Here is a 16,313-nt window from a genome sequence, read left to right on the forward strand (position 1 = left end):
TCGACGTCTCCCACACTCCGAAAAGTTTCGAATTGTTGCCCGAAGACAAGGAAAGTCCAATCGATATTCGTTATTTTACGTCGCTTCTTCTTGTGTTTGTTATGTGGAATGTTCGTTATCCGATCATGTGTTCGTTGTCCGAACATAAAAATCTTTGGCGAAAGTGTTCGTTAACCGATCATCCACTGTATTTTTACTTTCTATAGATATTTTGTGTAAAAAATGGTCGAGCCGAGATCGTATATAAAACGTTTTATCAGATTGCTTACGTGGACAGTAATTAGTGCAATTTCGCCATTTAATCCGTAACACTGAGTGAATATAGGAAGAAAGATGCCTTTAGAGACTGACCTTCAGAATATCGATATTCAATGGGAAGATGAATACTCCGTTGCAAAAAATAGCAAAACTTCTGCTGTCCAGTTGCATAGATGGATCTAATTCTAAAAGTAATATTTTCGGACGCCATTTTCTTGGCCAAGTGAACTAATTCTTTCCTTCGTTGAAATGACGGTATCGTTAGTAATTCGATTAACTCGCTCGACTTTACGGATGTACCCGAGGACAAGGGTTTATAACATTGTCAAAGTCGAAACAATGTTGGTGGAACAATCGTGACTGTCGTCCGCATGCATAACCTTTTGCGCAATTGTTAATTAGCCAAATATTTACAACCCGTTTATTTTAAATGTAATGTTTAGATAACAACTACTGTTAGTTGGACATAACTATGATAAATGACAAACTACAGTTCACACAATTAACTTTTTATTAACTCCGTATTATGTAAAATTTCGTCTTAAGTTGTGAAATATAAGCGTGTTGACATTTTCGAATATGGATAAAACGTACTGTACAATTAGTGTTCGTGTAATACGGGCAGTAGCGATTTTAGCCACAGGCAAAACTGCACGACCCATGTTACGTGCCTCGCCTTCTCAGACCTAACAGGCAGAAATATTTGTCAATACGCTGTTGATCCAGAACTCCGAATCCGGTGTTAAGGGCCTGTCCTTAAATTACGTCCGTATTTTTCTTGAAATTGTTACTTTTCCGCTCTCCTTAGGACGTCCAACAAAACTCAACCGCTTTATGCATAATAAAATGCATAAATTGTGTAAAATTCAATGCATTGAAGTTCGGTCCTTCCCCTCCCAGTGTGGACAGCCCTTGATTGTGCCCTGTTAATCTTGTTTTTAATGGGAAAGAACTAGCTGAAACGGATGACAGATCAGATGACAAAACCATTTATTGAAAACTTTATTTACAATGAAATGAGCGGAGAATGCATAGCAATTTTAAACATAATCAAAATTGAAATGTGCTTAAATATTAATATTTATCACTCGTTCTTGAAACTTTTACTAGTGAATGTCACTACCGTTTCAAGACAACTATCTGTACAGGGGCAAAATTCTTTTCTGGCCTAACGCCTATTAACCAAAGAAAAAAAATAATGAAAAGATGACGGATTAAAATGGTACAACTCATTTAAACTTTTTACAAAATCATTTACATTCCTTATAAATATATACGTATGTATATATATATTGTATTTACGTCGGTATAGATATATACATATATATTTATGGCAATATAAGAAATAAGGAGAAAAACCGATGGCACAACCAACCTAATCATCTATGCGTTATTGTGTTATGGGCAAACATTAATAACGGCCGGAAGAGACGTCCGGCATCTATCACAATCGATAATAGAGCAGCATTTGAATTTTTGTTTGTTTTTTCTAATCTTAATAATCTAAATAAACGACAACAATATGGTTAAAGCCGATCGAATAACCTCACCTCGTCGTCCGTGACTAGCCAAAACCACAGCGACCACATAATTCCTGCTTTACTAATATTTACAGGATATTTACACACAGACTGTGGAATGATATGGTGGAACACTCGGCTACTCCAGAGACAGTTCCTTATGTAACCACCAGGCAACTATGAGAGGAACTTTAAAGCCTCCGATATAACAACGATAGACTTAAAAAAGGAAGAACATTCACAGAGAAATAGTTCGTTTGATTAGAGTAAGCTTGGGCCTCTCGTGCTACGCTAACCGAGTGGTCGTTCTCTAAATCTAACTGTGCACTCTGCAAAGTGATAAAAGCTTACGTCTTTCGTAATATTGTTTAAAAGAACAATCACAAAGACACGTTTCCGAAAGATCTCCAAATTTAGCCGACAAGGACTACCGACTTCGGTAGAATAACAGTAGATTATTGCGTTCTATTTATTTATTTTTTTCTTTCCTTCCGATAAATACGAGACAGGCATCGATTACGTCGATCACGCACACGTAAGGTAGTTACGAAGAGATCCGACGGACATTTACACGGATTATGTAGAATAATTTACAAAGTAAATTTGAGACAATTCTGAAAGAAGTTTGCTACAAAAATACATTCATATCGATGCAATGGGACAGATAACAAACTAAGTTACTGAAGAGCAGCTGTAATTTGAAGAGAAAAAATTGGAAGAAAGGCTCTCCGAGTTGTTACTGAATCAGCAGGCCAATGGCAAAAGTAGGGAGGCCATTTTAATGTGCACCACCTTTGACCTGGAGGAAGGTGGAGATGAGAACTGGGGCTTTCTACGATATCCCCAGGTATCCGCTTATCGATGAAATGAGGATCACCACCAGGATGATGACGCATATCATGATCATTATTTTCTTCTGCAACGAGTACAAATAAATACAGTTAAATATAAATGTTCAATAAATATTAAAAAATATATACATACAATGTTTTCTTCTGTATACTAAATCAAACTTTTTCATACCATTAATTTTCCTGTCTTAAATTATTGTAGCAGACAATTGCATTATAAATTATTTAATTTGTAATGCAATTGTCTGCAGAAAATTTTCCACAGGTAAAGCTTGGAGACAATTATTTTTGTTTTTTTCACAAGTAGATTATAGAATACATACAGTGTTCCGTGGTTGAGGATTTATTTTTACAATACTTTACTCGATTTTAGGGGAGGGCAAGTGCCCCGTTTATCCAGTACTGTATCTTCTGTATTTCTATATAATGCAAAAATTAATTTTAATATTGAACTATACAATAACAAAACACTGGCTTTATTGGAATAAATCAAAGTTCTGTTACTATTTAAAGACTTTGTAGTTGCTTTCATTATTAATATTCAATTCTCTTCAAAGATATCCCCCTTAAGTGATTATACTCATAGAAATTTTTTTTTTTATAATTCTAGCACAGTTAAAAAGTAAAACTAAAAAAGAAACCTCAATAATTTGTCACTCTGACCACTTATTAATGTCAATATTATTTAATTGAGTTTTCAAGAAAAATGAACATATTCCTTTACACAAAATAGACATTTCAAACAAAGATTTCAGTGCTTTTTCCTAAATCTTCCTGCTTACAAGCACCAAGAGTTTACCATCTGAGCAATGAAGGATCAGTGCCTTAACTGCCCCGCTTTGTGCAACAGTGCATGAATTCTCTGAATTACAACAATGCATGCTAAAATTGTTCAATGTACCTGAAACAATTTTGTGTCTCAAAACAAGTGTAAATGAAGTTATTCCTTTGTTTTTTAATCAGTGAATGCTGGAAAATGAGAGGAAGGTGCAAGTTTTAATATTTAGAAGATAGTTCCAGCTTTAGAATTAACCAGTTGTATTCTCACTGGCCAATGAATTAGAAACCCCTATGCATATTAAGTACATTTACTAAAGGATTAGAAGGCCACCACCAATAGGTATAGCCTTGGAAAAGGAAAGATGAAGAGTTGTAGAAGAAGTGAGAAGAGTGAAGAGAAGAAAAAGGGTAGATAGGAAAGAGTGAAATATGACATCTCAGAGCACCTGCCGAGTGCCATTTATTAAACACAAAAGTACAAATAGCCAAAATACAGTGGAATACAGTATAACTGCCCCTGTTTTGAGGCAGTAGGAGCCCCATTACGGCTGACTTGCCTTGGAGCTCAACAAACAATCACGCACGAATGTACAACCTGAATGGGGTTATAGACAAATCCTCCATGGGAGGGAACAAAAGAAAACAACCGTTTGTACAAAAAACAGCCCCAAACTGGGTAAAATGACCCTTAACGGCTACCTTGCCAAAGGGTCTGCACACAAACTAATGCGTATGTACTGTACATCCCCTATCAAGGGGGAGAGAACCTCCATAACCTTGCAGGTTACAAAAACGTGAGCGACAAACTTCGGTAAAGGGACCTGAGACAATGACATTGTTCCTTCAGGTCCAGTGGTACATGACCAAAGCTCTGTTAAGTACAGTAGAGCATCGATTATCCGACTCAATTGGGGACTCAGGTTGGTCGGATAACTGAAAAATCGGATAACCGAAAAGAATGAAAAAAAATGCATTATTAATATAGTATATTAGGATATTAGTATATCCCATGTATTTAGTTTATTAGTATATCGATATTAACCAACTTCGCGTTGAATTTTCATCGATGTTTAGCCTAACAAATTTTTAAAAAAATAATAATCGTCGCTATTGTATCGATAAAAATTATTTTTAAATTATTTTATTGCTCACGAAACAAACAACCACTTGTAATTAGAAAATTAAGTCTCGTTTAAATACTGGCCTCCCTTCGATGGTCGAGCCGTTGATGCCAGCTAAAACATGCAAATATTTAACACAAATAATATTAAAGTAGCCAAGACATAGCCAAATATTGTAATGCCACATCACTAGCGGACATTTGAAATTTGCCGACTAGAATGGCCGGTTAACCGATGCTCTACTGTAAATGTAATTTTGCAGCTTATGTGCAAAGCACTGGAGTCATTTGAGTTACCATATGTTTGTAAGCTTCTATTTAAGAATTCTGTTAGTCAGTATGGTCATTAAGTTTATGACAATGGGAAAAGCGAAGGACTTGACAAAGTTTCAAAAACGGCTGATTGTGGGTACCCGTCTCGCTGGAGCCACGATATCAAGAACTGTAGAGCCGACTGGTTTTTCCAAAGGCGAGTGTGGCGACAGCTTTGGCGATAAACCCCAAAGTCGCCACAAGGGGGAACCCCTGACCTGACCTATGACATCACACACATTCTTGTTGGATTTTGACCTCTCCAGACGTGTGTAGTAACACCTCGTGTTTTAACCTGTACAGTCGCGCCATAATTCATATATAGAATAAATGATAATCTTTTATTGTATGTGGCCCTGTTTGTAATGAGTAATTTCACACGAACTGGCGCCCACAGCGAGACATCCCAAGTGTTCAATTGGTGGAAAAAAACCTGCAGTCGATGTCTAAAAGAAGTAACCGTGGCTTCAAAACAGTTAATCAGGAATGCAACTAATGTCGTGTGAAAAGGCTAGTGTGGAAAAAAAAGGACTTCCTCTGTGCAGCAATTGACAGAAGAATTTAATGAATCCTGTCCCTGACCCATATCTACCTGAACCATGTGCAGGGAACTGAAAAGAATCAGTATGAAGTCGCAGGCCTATACAAAAATCACTGATTTCTGCAAAGAACTGGAAAGTTTGTCTACAGTGGTGCCAAGAGTGTCATGATTGGTCATCTGAGGACTTGAAAAAGTAATGTAGTCAGATGAATCATGGTACACCTTATTCTGTACCGATGGTAGCCAGAGGGTCTGGGGAGAGCCCCATGAAGCAACGGATCCTGCTTGCCTCATTAACACGACTCAAAGTTCTGGTGGGTGTGTTATGGTATGGGACAGGTTCTGTTGAGATGGAACTGGTCCGCTGATATTCCTGGAAGATTGGGTGACTTCCAACGAGTACCCGAACATTGTTGCCAATCAAGTTCATCCTGCATGAGGTGGCTCTTTCTTTGATGACAATGCTGCTGTCCATTGTGCAAGATTTGTTCAGGAGTGGTTCAGTGAGCATAAGACGACTTTTGCCACCCACCCTGGTCACCACAGATCCCAGATCTTAACCCCAATGAGAACATATGGGACATGTTACAACAACAGATTGGCCAGCAAAGTCCACTTCTGTCAAATCTAAACAAACTAAAGGAAAGTCCTGTGAATGCCTGGTGTACATTGGACTTAGAAGCGCTTCATCAGCTTGTAAAATCCGTACCGAATTGAGTAAATGATGTTGTTTGAGTTAAAGGTGATCCAATAAAATACTAAACTGCTGTTTCTAATTCATTGGCCAGTGAGTGTATATCAATAATGAAATCTAGGTTTTGCTTCATCCTCTTCTATACTCCCTTTCCCAAAGCTCTTATTTGAGTCTTTCCCTAAATCAGGCATGGCCAACATATGGCCTGTGGGCCGGGCCCGGCCCGTCTAATGAATTTATGTGGCCTGCGATCAATCTTTCAATATTAGCTACTGAAGTCCAAATAGCTTGATGAAAAATTTTGATGACAAAAAAAAAATGATCAACAACTCACTGTGCATTTAGAGTTAACCCTCCATTACAAATCTCGTCATAAGTACAGTGTACAATGTTGATAAAAAGCATGATAATGTGAAAAATGTATCTGTAATCTCTATGTACGATTTAGTCTCTATGGGGTGACACCACATTGAGATCTCGTACCACCTCAAAATCTTCCTAGGGTAGCCTCTTGTTCGGTCCGGGGGCAAAAACTGTTGGCCACCCCTGCCCTAAATTGTGCTTTTTTCATACAAGTTTCACTTCCCTATGATCTTTGAATTAGAAAAATTTGGCTGTACTGATGTCTTGTCTCATTTTGGTGATTTTTTTCCCCCCCTTGGTCAGATAACTAGTAACATTTCTCATTGTCTTATGATTAAAATGTAGCAGCATGGTATGATTTTCAGCTTAAAAACTTGCATCATAGTTTTTACAATAAAGAGAAGAGATCAAACTACAGGAGGACAGCTTTTGCATAAAAGCATTGAACCTCCAGACTAAATAATATCTCGCTGAAAGTATTAAGGCAATCACAATTACAACAAAAGAAAAAAAAATTTATTAGAATAAAAAACACATTCTTATTTTGTAATAATAAAAAGATATAATTTTAATAGCTACTGTCTTATGCATATAGAAGAAGAAAAATTATTGCACCTCATCTAATAGCTTAACAGAGAGAATATTTTGACACAATTAAGTGATGCTTAAGTGGTCAGTATTTTCTGGTTCCACTAATTGTATGAATACATAAAACTAATTAATTTCATTTCTGAAGAAAACTAATGTTGATTTTAATTTTTGACAGAAAATAAGTTTAGATCTATTTTTATATACAGTGTGCTAAAAGTCAATTTTAATTTCTCCTGAACAAATCAAGCTAAACAAGATCAATTTTTTTTTCATGAACTGAAGCTCTATTTATTATTACTTAATTCGTACACTTATACTTCATTTGGCAAGATCTGAAATAAATATGGAAAAACACAAATTTTCTTTGTCACCAGAAATTTCTGCATGTGATTATCTGCAAAATTTATATTATATGAACTCTGAAATTTTCAAGGCTTGTAATGTTGCATCTGAATACTTCATTTTTCCTTTATATTAAGAAAACCATTGAAGAATGTTATTCAATACTAATTCTTAAAAGGTTCTTGTAAAAGATGTCACCTACATCTTTTCTAAGCAAATGATGAAACCAAATGGCACTTTGGCATAAGTGAGTTGTTCAGGAGATATTGGGAATTAAAATGCTGACTTTTAGCTGGGACATTCTGTACAATTAAATATTAAGTCAGTAATATATGACATATATTGTAAATTACAATAATATTTGATACAGTATATAAATAAAACCCAATAATGTAAAATTTATATAAATATTATTTTTCACATAATGCAAAATTTCATCAAATTCAAAACAAACACTTTAAAGATTCATTATAACTTTTTCATTAAATTTTGTTTAATCTTATCAAGATTCTTATGAAAATTAATTCTAAAAATTTAAACATTAATGTAAAAATAAAGTTTACATATTGAAAGGTAGGTAATCCATTAAACTAATAATAATTTCATTCTTAAGTAAGAAAGATTCCTGAATGTCAAATAACAGCTTCAATAATAATAAAACTAGTTAAAATATTTAAAAAATCATTTTATATATAAATATTATTAATTTACTTAATTCAGTGTCAATTAAAATTTGTTCATTAAAGTTTAATTTCAATAATCTAGAATTTCTAAGACTTCATATAATTAGAATATTGGAACATATAATATAGTGTAAATTCAAAGTTACAAACAAGTGATAAAAATCCTATAAAATAACAACTTGTGTAACATCTGATGGATTAGAACATTAAACATTTTAAAAAAGTTTCTAATAATATGAATTTGATACGATGATGATTTGTTAAGTAAGCTATTGTAATAACAAAGCTACCATCATGAATTAATTGAAAGATCTTTGGCCATTCTTACTAATGACATTATACGATAATGCCTTTCTTGAGATAAATGCTTGAAACAATAGAAGTAACATTTTCTTTAGACTTAGGAGTCATTGTATTATTTTCATTACTGTGAAAAAAGGTATAAATTTGAGAGAACTGTAATAATTCCTATAATAGTATTCTTGTATCTCTAAAATTAAATAAATGTTATATTTACAGTTGTTGTAGCAATTGAATAGGAATGTTTTAAATTTTAAACCTTAGAAAATGTTTTTTGGATGTTTTAAATGTTTTTAATACCTTCTAAATATCACTTTTGGTAGCTGTTATTACGATCTACGTATGTATGTCTCTCTAATCCGAAATTAAGTTCAATAGACTATCATTACAGCTTTCAGGTTAGACACTTTTAAAATGTTGAAAAAACCACATAGCATCAATAAAACCATCAATTATCAATCCTGCATCCCTGAAATTATAATAAAAGAACATCTACATAATGTGTCTAAAAACAAAATATATATATATATAAGAACTACTAATATAAATCGTAAAATTGAATTAAAAGAATTAGAGAATAAGTTCATTTTGAATAATTACCCCAGTTACAAATTAAAAATGTGGCACAACCAGTATTATAAAAACAGATTTAATATCAAAAATAAAAAAGATAAAAATTATAAAGCTTTTCCTTATATCAATGATGATTATAATAATTGTAGTAAGATTTTAAAAAAAGAAAATATTGTTTTGGCCCTATCTTTGACCAATAAAATTTCACGTAATATTTACAATAATAATAATAAATATAAAATGAATGTTAATAAATTAAAAAAATCAGGAGTTGTATATAAAATTAATTGTAATTGCCAAAACCAAAAAATTATATAGGTTAAACTAGTAGAACGTTAGAATCAAGAATTAAAGAACACGAAACAGCAATTAGATTAAAATACAATAATTCTCCGTGGTTCAACCATATAAAAAATAGTAATTGTCAAATAGATTGAATTATTTTTGTTATTTCTTTCAGAAAAAAATATGTATAAATGTAAATTTAAGGAACATATTGAGATTATAAAATTTAAAGATGATAATTTAATCACTATATCAAATGGTATGCGAACAGATCAACAGTGATACAATACAATCACTTTTTTCCATCACCTATTATAATGTATTTATCATACAGTGTTGTGTCAGAAAATAATTGGAAATATATTGTGAAATTATCTAGGTATCCTCTTAAAAATGTTTTTAATATTACTATATTGCATATAATTAACCTGTAAAACGATTATAATTACAGTTACTGCAATGTTATATTGTAGAAAATACACATTCTTTAAAAGTTGTACTTATATAAGATTTTATGAGCACATTACATACTCACTTTTATATTTTTCTATTATATTGTTATTTTATTGGAATATGTGATGTTATGGAGTAAAAAATTATAAAATTATTAATATATAAGGTTTTGCATATAGATGTTTGGAAAATGTATTTGTGGTGTTTTTAATGGATGTATTAAAGAATCTTTCCAATGTTACCCATTATACACCGTGGTTTTAGAAGACAGAACCATATGTATCATGTAAGTGTGACAATTTTTAAGTATGATAGTTTTATGTCAGTAAATATGATCTACACACAAGGAATTTTGTCATGTTACTAATTGTGGTTTTTTTTTATAATTTGTAGTATTGCACTGAAGTGGGACTTAACATTTATATAAGTCCAAAATTCATATGTGGAAACAATAAAAGAAGTGTCTAACCTGAAAGCTGTAATGATAGTCTACGGAACTTAATTTCGGATTAAAGAGACATACATACATACATACATACATAGTTTCTAATACCATTTAAAAACATTTAAATTGGAATATTTTTTTATCTTTGTTGGCATCTCCATTCATTCTAAGTGGTTGTATCCATACTTTTTAAACATTAAATTTTGTAAAAGAGAGTGTGTTAAATCTGAAAGAAGTTATATATTAATTTATTTCTGAACCGTATTCTTATCTAGTGCATTTTTTGCTTTTTATAAATCATTAAGTATTCTTTGTAGATAGTAGCTAAAAGAGAGAACACAATATTTCAATTATAAAAAATAATAATAAATGTCTAACAACAATCACTAATGTTTGTTTTTAGAAGTGGAAACAATGTTTAACTAACTTTAACATCAGAAGTTGTGCAGTTCTATCAAAAAGTACAAAAAACAATAGAGATAGTAGGAGAAGTGATAACAGACTGAAATAATCAAATGCTTAAATCTGTGAAAAATATTAAAGAAGAATAAACAATACAAATCATTGGAAAGGCACAATAATCATCATCAAATTAAATAAAATTAATTTTCTGTATATAATCTACAAAAGTTATTAGAACACAGTTTATATCTGCTTTAATTAATTAAAACAGACTTTAAAATGCAGATTATGCGCTGAAAATTATAGTATCAGAAACCTATAAAAGCAATATACATACTATTATTGTGTTGTAATTTTTCAAATGTAATGTATTACTTTAAACATTACTGCTATATTAACTGTAATTTTGGTTTTTTATCACTTGTTTGTCTCTTATAAAATATAGATTCAAACAATTAAGCTTCAATGTCCAATTTCTAATTACATGACAAATCCTGTCTTATCAGAACAGTTTCAAACACCAGTAAGTTTTATTTTCATTACTTTTTTAAAATATTTAACAAACTTATTGCTAACAAATTGCAATTATTTTGTTTCTGCTGTAAGCAATTTTATAATTGTTAAAAATAAAAAAAATATTTAAACACAAACTGAAAAGAATAAAATAAGAGAGTTAAATTATAACAAAATATTAAAATTAACATATAAATTAAATTGGCAATTGTAGGTAAATTAATTAAATCTACCTGCCAAGAATATTATGTGAATGCATCCTTGATTTTGTCTTTAACATATGAAATAATCTCCAAAAAAAAGAAAGCTTCATATTATTGAAAATGAGGTAATTTTATATTTTCATTATGTATCTGGACAATAATAACGATTTTCTGCTGTAGAAGAAGAAAAATAAACATTTATAACAAAATAAAACTTTGTATAACAATAAAATAAAAATAAATTTAATATTTTATGGTGTTTGGTTATTAATTAATATTTTATTTTATAATAATAATGATAATAAAAATAAAGGATTAGACCTCACACACACTACAAATACCCAAACAACTAGGAAAAACCTTATATTATCACAATACTTCCACAAGCAGAATCAACACTTTCAGACACATTAATTTATTCTGATGCAGTCACTGTAGTTACATACCTTTTTAAAGTACAGTACAATCATAAACATAACACAGGCAAATCATAAGCCTGAGTGGCACAGATGATAAGAAACACAAATAATATTAAATACCAATTAGGCAGGCTGAATAATATAGTAAAATCAATGTAATACCAAATTTCACGAAGAGGTTATGACAATATTCAGGAAAATTAAAAACACACACAATACACACAGACAGGAATACAATGGCACTCAAACAAAAACATCCAAGTCACAAAGACTGAAAAAATATAAAAATGTATGCTGTAAAAAAGAAATTATTCATAAACAATGAGACTTTTCTACAGATTACTACATACCAAACCCACCATCTCACATTCATGATTATTGTGTACATTATATATTTTTAGAAAACATGTTGCAGCACTGAAAAACACCACACTTCAAATTTTATGATATATATATATTTGGTTTGTTTTGATATATACATGATGAGGCATTTTCCAGGGGATTTATTATATCCACTCTGGCTTTGTCTGACTTTGAACCCATTGTCTAATAGATTAAACAACACTAAATATGAAGATACTATTGTGTTTGATGTAATCTCATGTCTCACAATGTATTGTATCATCTCATGTACTGTAGATGGGCAACATAAAATTATGCATTTACACAAGCACATTAAATCACCTATTAGAAATTATACACACTTATTCAACTAATATAAAAATGCAGTTTGGCCTAGATAAATGCAAAACACTTCACTTAAAAAAATAATCCATAAGATAATGATTTCCTACAGAAATGAAGACATCATTAAATGAAGAAAATGTTTATAAATACTTACAATTCTAGCAGGCCAAATTCACAGAATACACACAAATAAAACAGACTAACAGAAGAATACAACAGATTGAACTCAATGCTTAAAAACACGGTTGATTGCTTTAAATGCGTTTCTGATTTCAACACATCACCTTAGCACTAACATTCATTTGGAGTTATACACTGAACACAAACAGAACGAGAACAATTCCAAATAACAAAAACAGCATTAACAGAACAAACACCACTCTTAAGTTCTCTGTAGAAAGGCTAACTCTTCCTTATAAAGAGGGAGGACAAAATATTTTAAATATGCACTACAAGCAAATACAGACACTACAAGAGTTCTCTGTAGAAAATAAGAAACATCACAATTACACAAAGCTGTAGCTCTTGCAGACCAAAAAATACACCATTAAACACCTGCACAACACTAACCTGGATCTAATGCAGCATACAAAAATGCACAGACACCACTAGACAGTCTTGGGCTCAGAAAGAGCTCCATGGTAGGTATTAGCAATTTCAACCAGGATCATGTTGGCAGAATTGTGTCAAACCATTGGCTGACTCGACTTTTTGGAGAGACAGAAAGGTTCATGATTGCCATACAAGATTAGGTCAAAAAAACTATAGAAAGCACATTTTAAAAGCTAACACTCACAGATGATACTTATAGTAAATGACATATTATACACGTAACTGACTACTAACATTACCATAACAAAATACCAAGTGTAATACATCAAAAGCTTGCAAACACACAGCAACCATACTTTATAGATACACCTCAAATGGTCATAGAAAATAATACACACAAATTATACTATATTGAGCCATAATCACAAACAAAAGAATCCATCACATTCGTTGACAAACAAAATCATATATGTTGTAGACATAACTGTTCAAAATACCCACAACAATGCAACATACTAAAAAAGTTAGCAAATACTCTGAACTCACCTGAAATAAAGTCTGTAGAGAATGGTACTTATGCCCAAAGTCTTTTCTTGCACATCAAGCTACATATACTAGACAAAACTCTAGAAATATTAGGACTTCACAACAGCACATACATCACATTAGAGAAAGTAGCCATACTTAACATTTGCAACATAATTAGGAATTCTTAGACACAGATATGAATACACAAAGAGCACACAACCACAAAAAGAGGTGTCCTGTAGGTATGCCTTTATTGTGGTCCAGACAGCACTGAGCAATGGTATTAACTGAGTAGTCTGTAATCCACACACACCATAATATAATATTTATCATCAAATTTATACTTACTCTTCGAGCCTTGCTCTGGTATGCTAATGCTTTCTTTGTATCTTGCTTGGCAGTTTCAATATAATCTCTAGCATGTTCACAATGGTATTCAATCCTATCAATCATTTCTCCCTATATTTAAATGAAACATTAATTAAGATTATTACAGAAAATATGTATGTAGAATGCATTTCATATATATGAAATGAATTCTACATATAAGGATACATTAAAAGCAAAATCAATCAAAACAAATTATTTTAATTTTGAATGAATGCAATGCCATAAACCTTTCCTACAAAGTAGTTAAAGTAGTTCCCAAAATAACTTAAAATCTGAAACATGTACAGTACACATGAAATAGTATTGAAAGTGATTACAATCTGACCTACAGAGAGAGAGGGGGGAAAACAAACACTTGAGATCATATATCTATAGTATATTTTTATCTGACATTCTTGACATCAGATATGTTTTTGAGTTTGGAATTTTTCAGATTTCACAATGGTTGTCACAATGGAGCTTAATGAAAGTATTTCATAGCTAATCAATACTAGATAGGAAATATTATTCATTGCACTGTTATTTTAAGTTAGATAAAGATAAACCACAAAATTACTAGCACACTTTATTTTGTAAATAAAAAATCCATTTAAATTTCAAAGATAAACAGGTTCAAATTAAGCTAAGTATCTGTTGTGCTATATGTCTTCCATAAGGGAATCTGCAGGTCTTTCGCATCTTCATTCCTCAAAGTTATAAAATCACAAAAAACTATAAACAATATATCAGTAAGCAGTAGAGAACTATTTTCAAACTGCAGAGCATTTCTGCAGTCATCTATCTGCCCTTCATTACTCTTATAAGAGTATAAAAAGCTCAAGGGCTGGACACACTAATTAATTGTATACAAACTTCTGGTCTGAACAAGAAGTCACGTGATTTCAGTTCAAGATTTTTCAAGAATGGAGTTAGATAACTAGCATGATTTGATTGTTAACAAGAGAAGTATGATGTACAGGGGCAAAATATCACTAAAACGCAGACCAAATATGGAAAGCTTAGGAGCCAAAGACCCTGTTTATCATACATAATTTCTGGTTCAGACTGGAAGTTTATATGATTTTTTAAATTAAAAGATGAATAAAAATTGCAGTCTGACATTGTGACAATGTAATAATTGCTTGTTAGAAATGGATTGACTAAAACATTGAGATTTATTTCACATCAAATGTGAGTTTTCTTTTGTGAATGCCTCCTTGAAAAAGTTTCCCGTTTTCAGAATTTCAATAAGAGATTGTGTACCTGTATTATCAGCTTGATTGTGTGCATTAAGATATTTAAAATAATTTCAATTATTTTCCAATAATGATTTGTATATCTTCTTTTAAATAAAATTCTATATTATTTAAAGATAGAGAATCTATTTAGCATTGAATTTAAAAGTACAGATTACTTTTTACCTTACTTGTACTTTAACTCCCTAGTAACTATAAGAATACATTTTTAATATATTGTCATATGTTAATCAATTAAATTGTGGATAAATGAGGAATGAAACTCTAACCAGTGGTTCTCAGTGTTCCACAAACTTGCCTTGAGTGTTCCTTGAAAAAAGATTGGAATAAATTTGCAATAAAAATTTTAAAATGTACACCACCACATTCCTTTATTCATAGACAATTGCACTTTTCTATTTCATTCAATACAATAAAGTTTATTAGTTTATTGTTTCTTCACTTTATAAGAACAGCAAAGATGGTACTGCTTGTTGGTTTTTGAATATATTGATACTAATGGTCTGTGTAATGACAAATATCAGAATGGCATTCTGTGGCCTTAGAAAGGTTAAGAATACTGCTCTAAACTGACCCAATTCATTCACGATAAACACTAAGCTTAGAGAGTTGAGCTTGGATCTCTCAAAGTAGTAAATGTGTTATTTATCTAATTACTATCTTATTTATCAATTATCTAACACATTAATTTATAAAAATATTTTGTAATATCAAATCATTAAAGAAGATAGTCTGAAGATAATTTTTGAAAAATTCAATAAAAGAACTTAGAGGTTAGTTTATAATTTTATAGACAACATAAGCGAAACTGAAAATATTCCAACAGTATAGATTTCTGATTGTTTTATAATTTCACATAGTAAAATCAACCATTGAAACAAAAAATTTAAATTCATGAACAGAAGTCTTTATAATCCAATAAATAATTTATTTTATTATGATTTTATTGGAAAAATTAAAAATTTTTACTTATGCACTATAACAATGCTGTTAATTAATAGCACAGTTGTAGCCCATTAATAATCTGGTGTTTAGATCTTTCATTACTTGAATGCTGGGCAATGGTTTATGTTTGCATTAATTTTACATAAAACATTTCCACGTATAACTTAATAATAATTTACCTGACTCTCCACTAACATTGCCATATCCATAAACATGTCGTGCAGTTCACGAATACTACTTTCCAATTTTATGATATCTTCATGACGAGCTTCAATGTCTGCCAGTGTCTGCTTGGCCTGTTGTGTCTCCATGATGATCTATTTTATAA

General features: G+C 31.3%; 1 protein-coding gene across 2 annotated transcripts; it reads right to left on the reverse strand.

Moving 5' to 3' along the window:
- Window positions 1-1,642: 1,642 nt before the first annotated feature.
- LOC111615549 (syntaxin-1A-like) lies at window positions 1,643-16,297 on the reverse strand. 2 transcript variants are annotated; one of them, XR_002755091.1, is made up of 4 exons: window positions 16,165-16,297; window positions 13,764-13,874; window positions 11,260-11,403; window positions 1,643-2,694 (listed from the first exon to the last, which is right to left on the reverse strand). XR_002755091.1 is itself a non-coding variant. In XM_023356955.1 (3 exons), exons 1-3 carry the CDS (start codon window positions 16,294-16,296, stop codon window positions 2,611-2,613), a joined length of 327 nt encoding a protein of 108 aa, XP_023212723.1. In that variant the 5' UTR covers window position 16,297; the 3' UTR covers window positions 1,643-2,610. The 2 variants fall into 2 exon arrangements, 1 of the variants encoding a protein (XP_023212723.1); XM_023356955.1 differs by lacking the exon at window positions 11,260-11,403.
- Window positions 16,298-16,313: the final 16 nt, after the last annotated feature.

Source organism: Centruroides sculpturatus, unplaced genomic scaffold, assembly GCF_000671375.1.
Source record: "Centruroides sculpturatus isolate CEXI.00-Female unplaced genomic scaffold, Cexi_2.0 scaffold2474, whole genome shotgun sequence".
Lineage (NCBI taxonomy): Eukaryota > Metazoa > Arthropoda > Arachnida > Scorpiones > Buthidae > Centruroides > Centruroides sculpturatus.

Coding starts and splice junctions, on each gene's coding strand:
- LOC111615549 (XM_023356955.1), bottom strand. CDS start 16,296: ATGGAGACACAACAGGCCAAGCAGACACTGGCAGACATTGAAGCTCGT. Junction 13,875..16,164: donor CAATGTTAGTGGAGAGTCAG/GTAAATTATTAT, acceptor ATTTAAATATAG/GGAGAAATGATTGATAGGAT. Junction 2,695..13,763: donor ACCAGAGCAAGGCTCGAAGA/GTAAGTATAAAT, acceptor TACTCGTTGCAG/AAGAAAATAATGATCATGAT.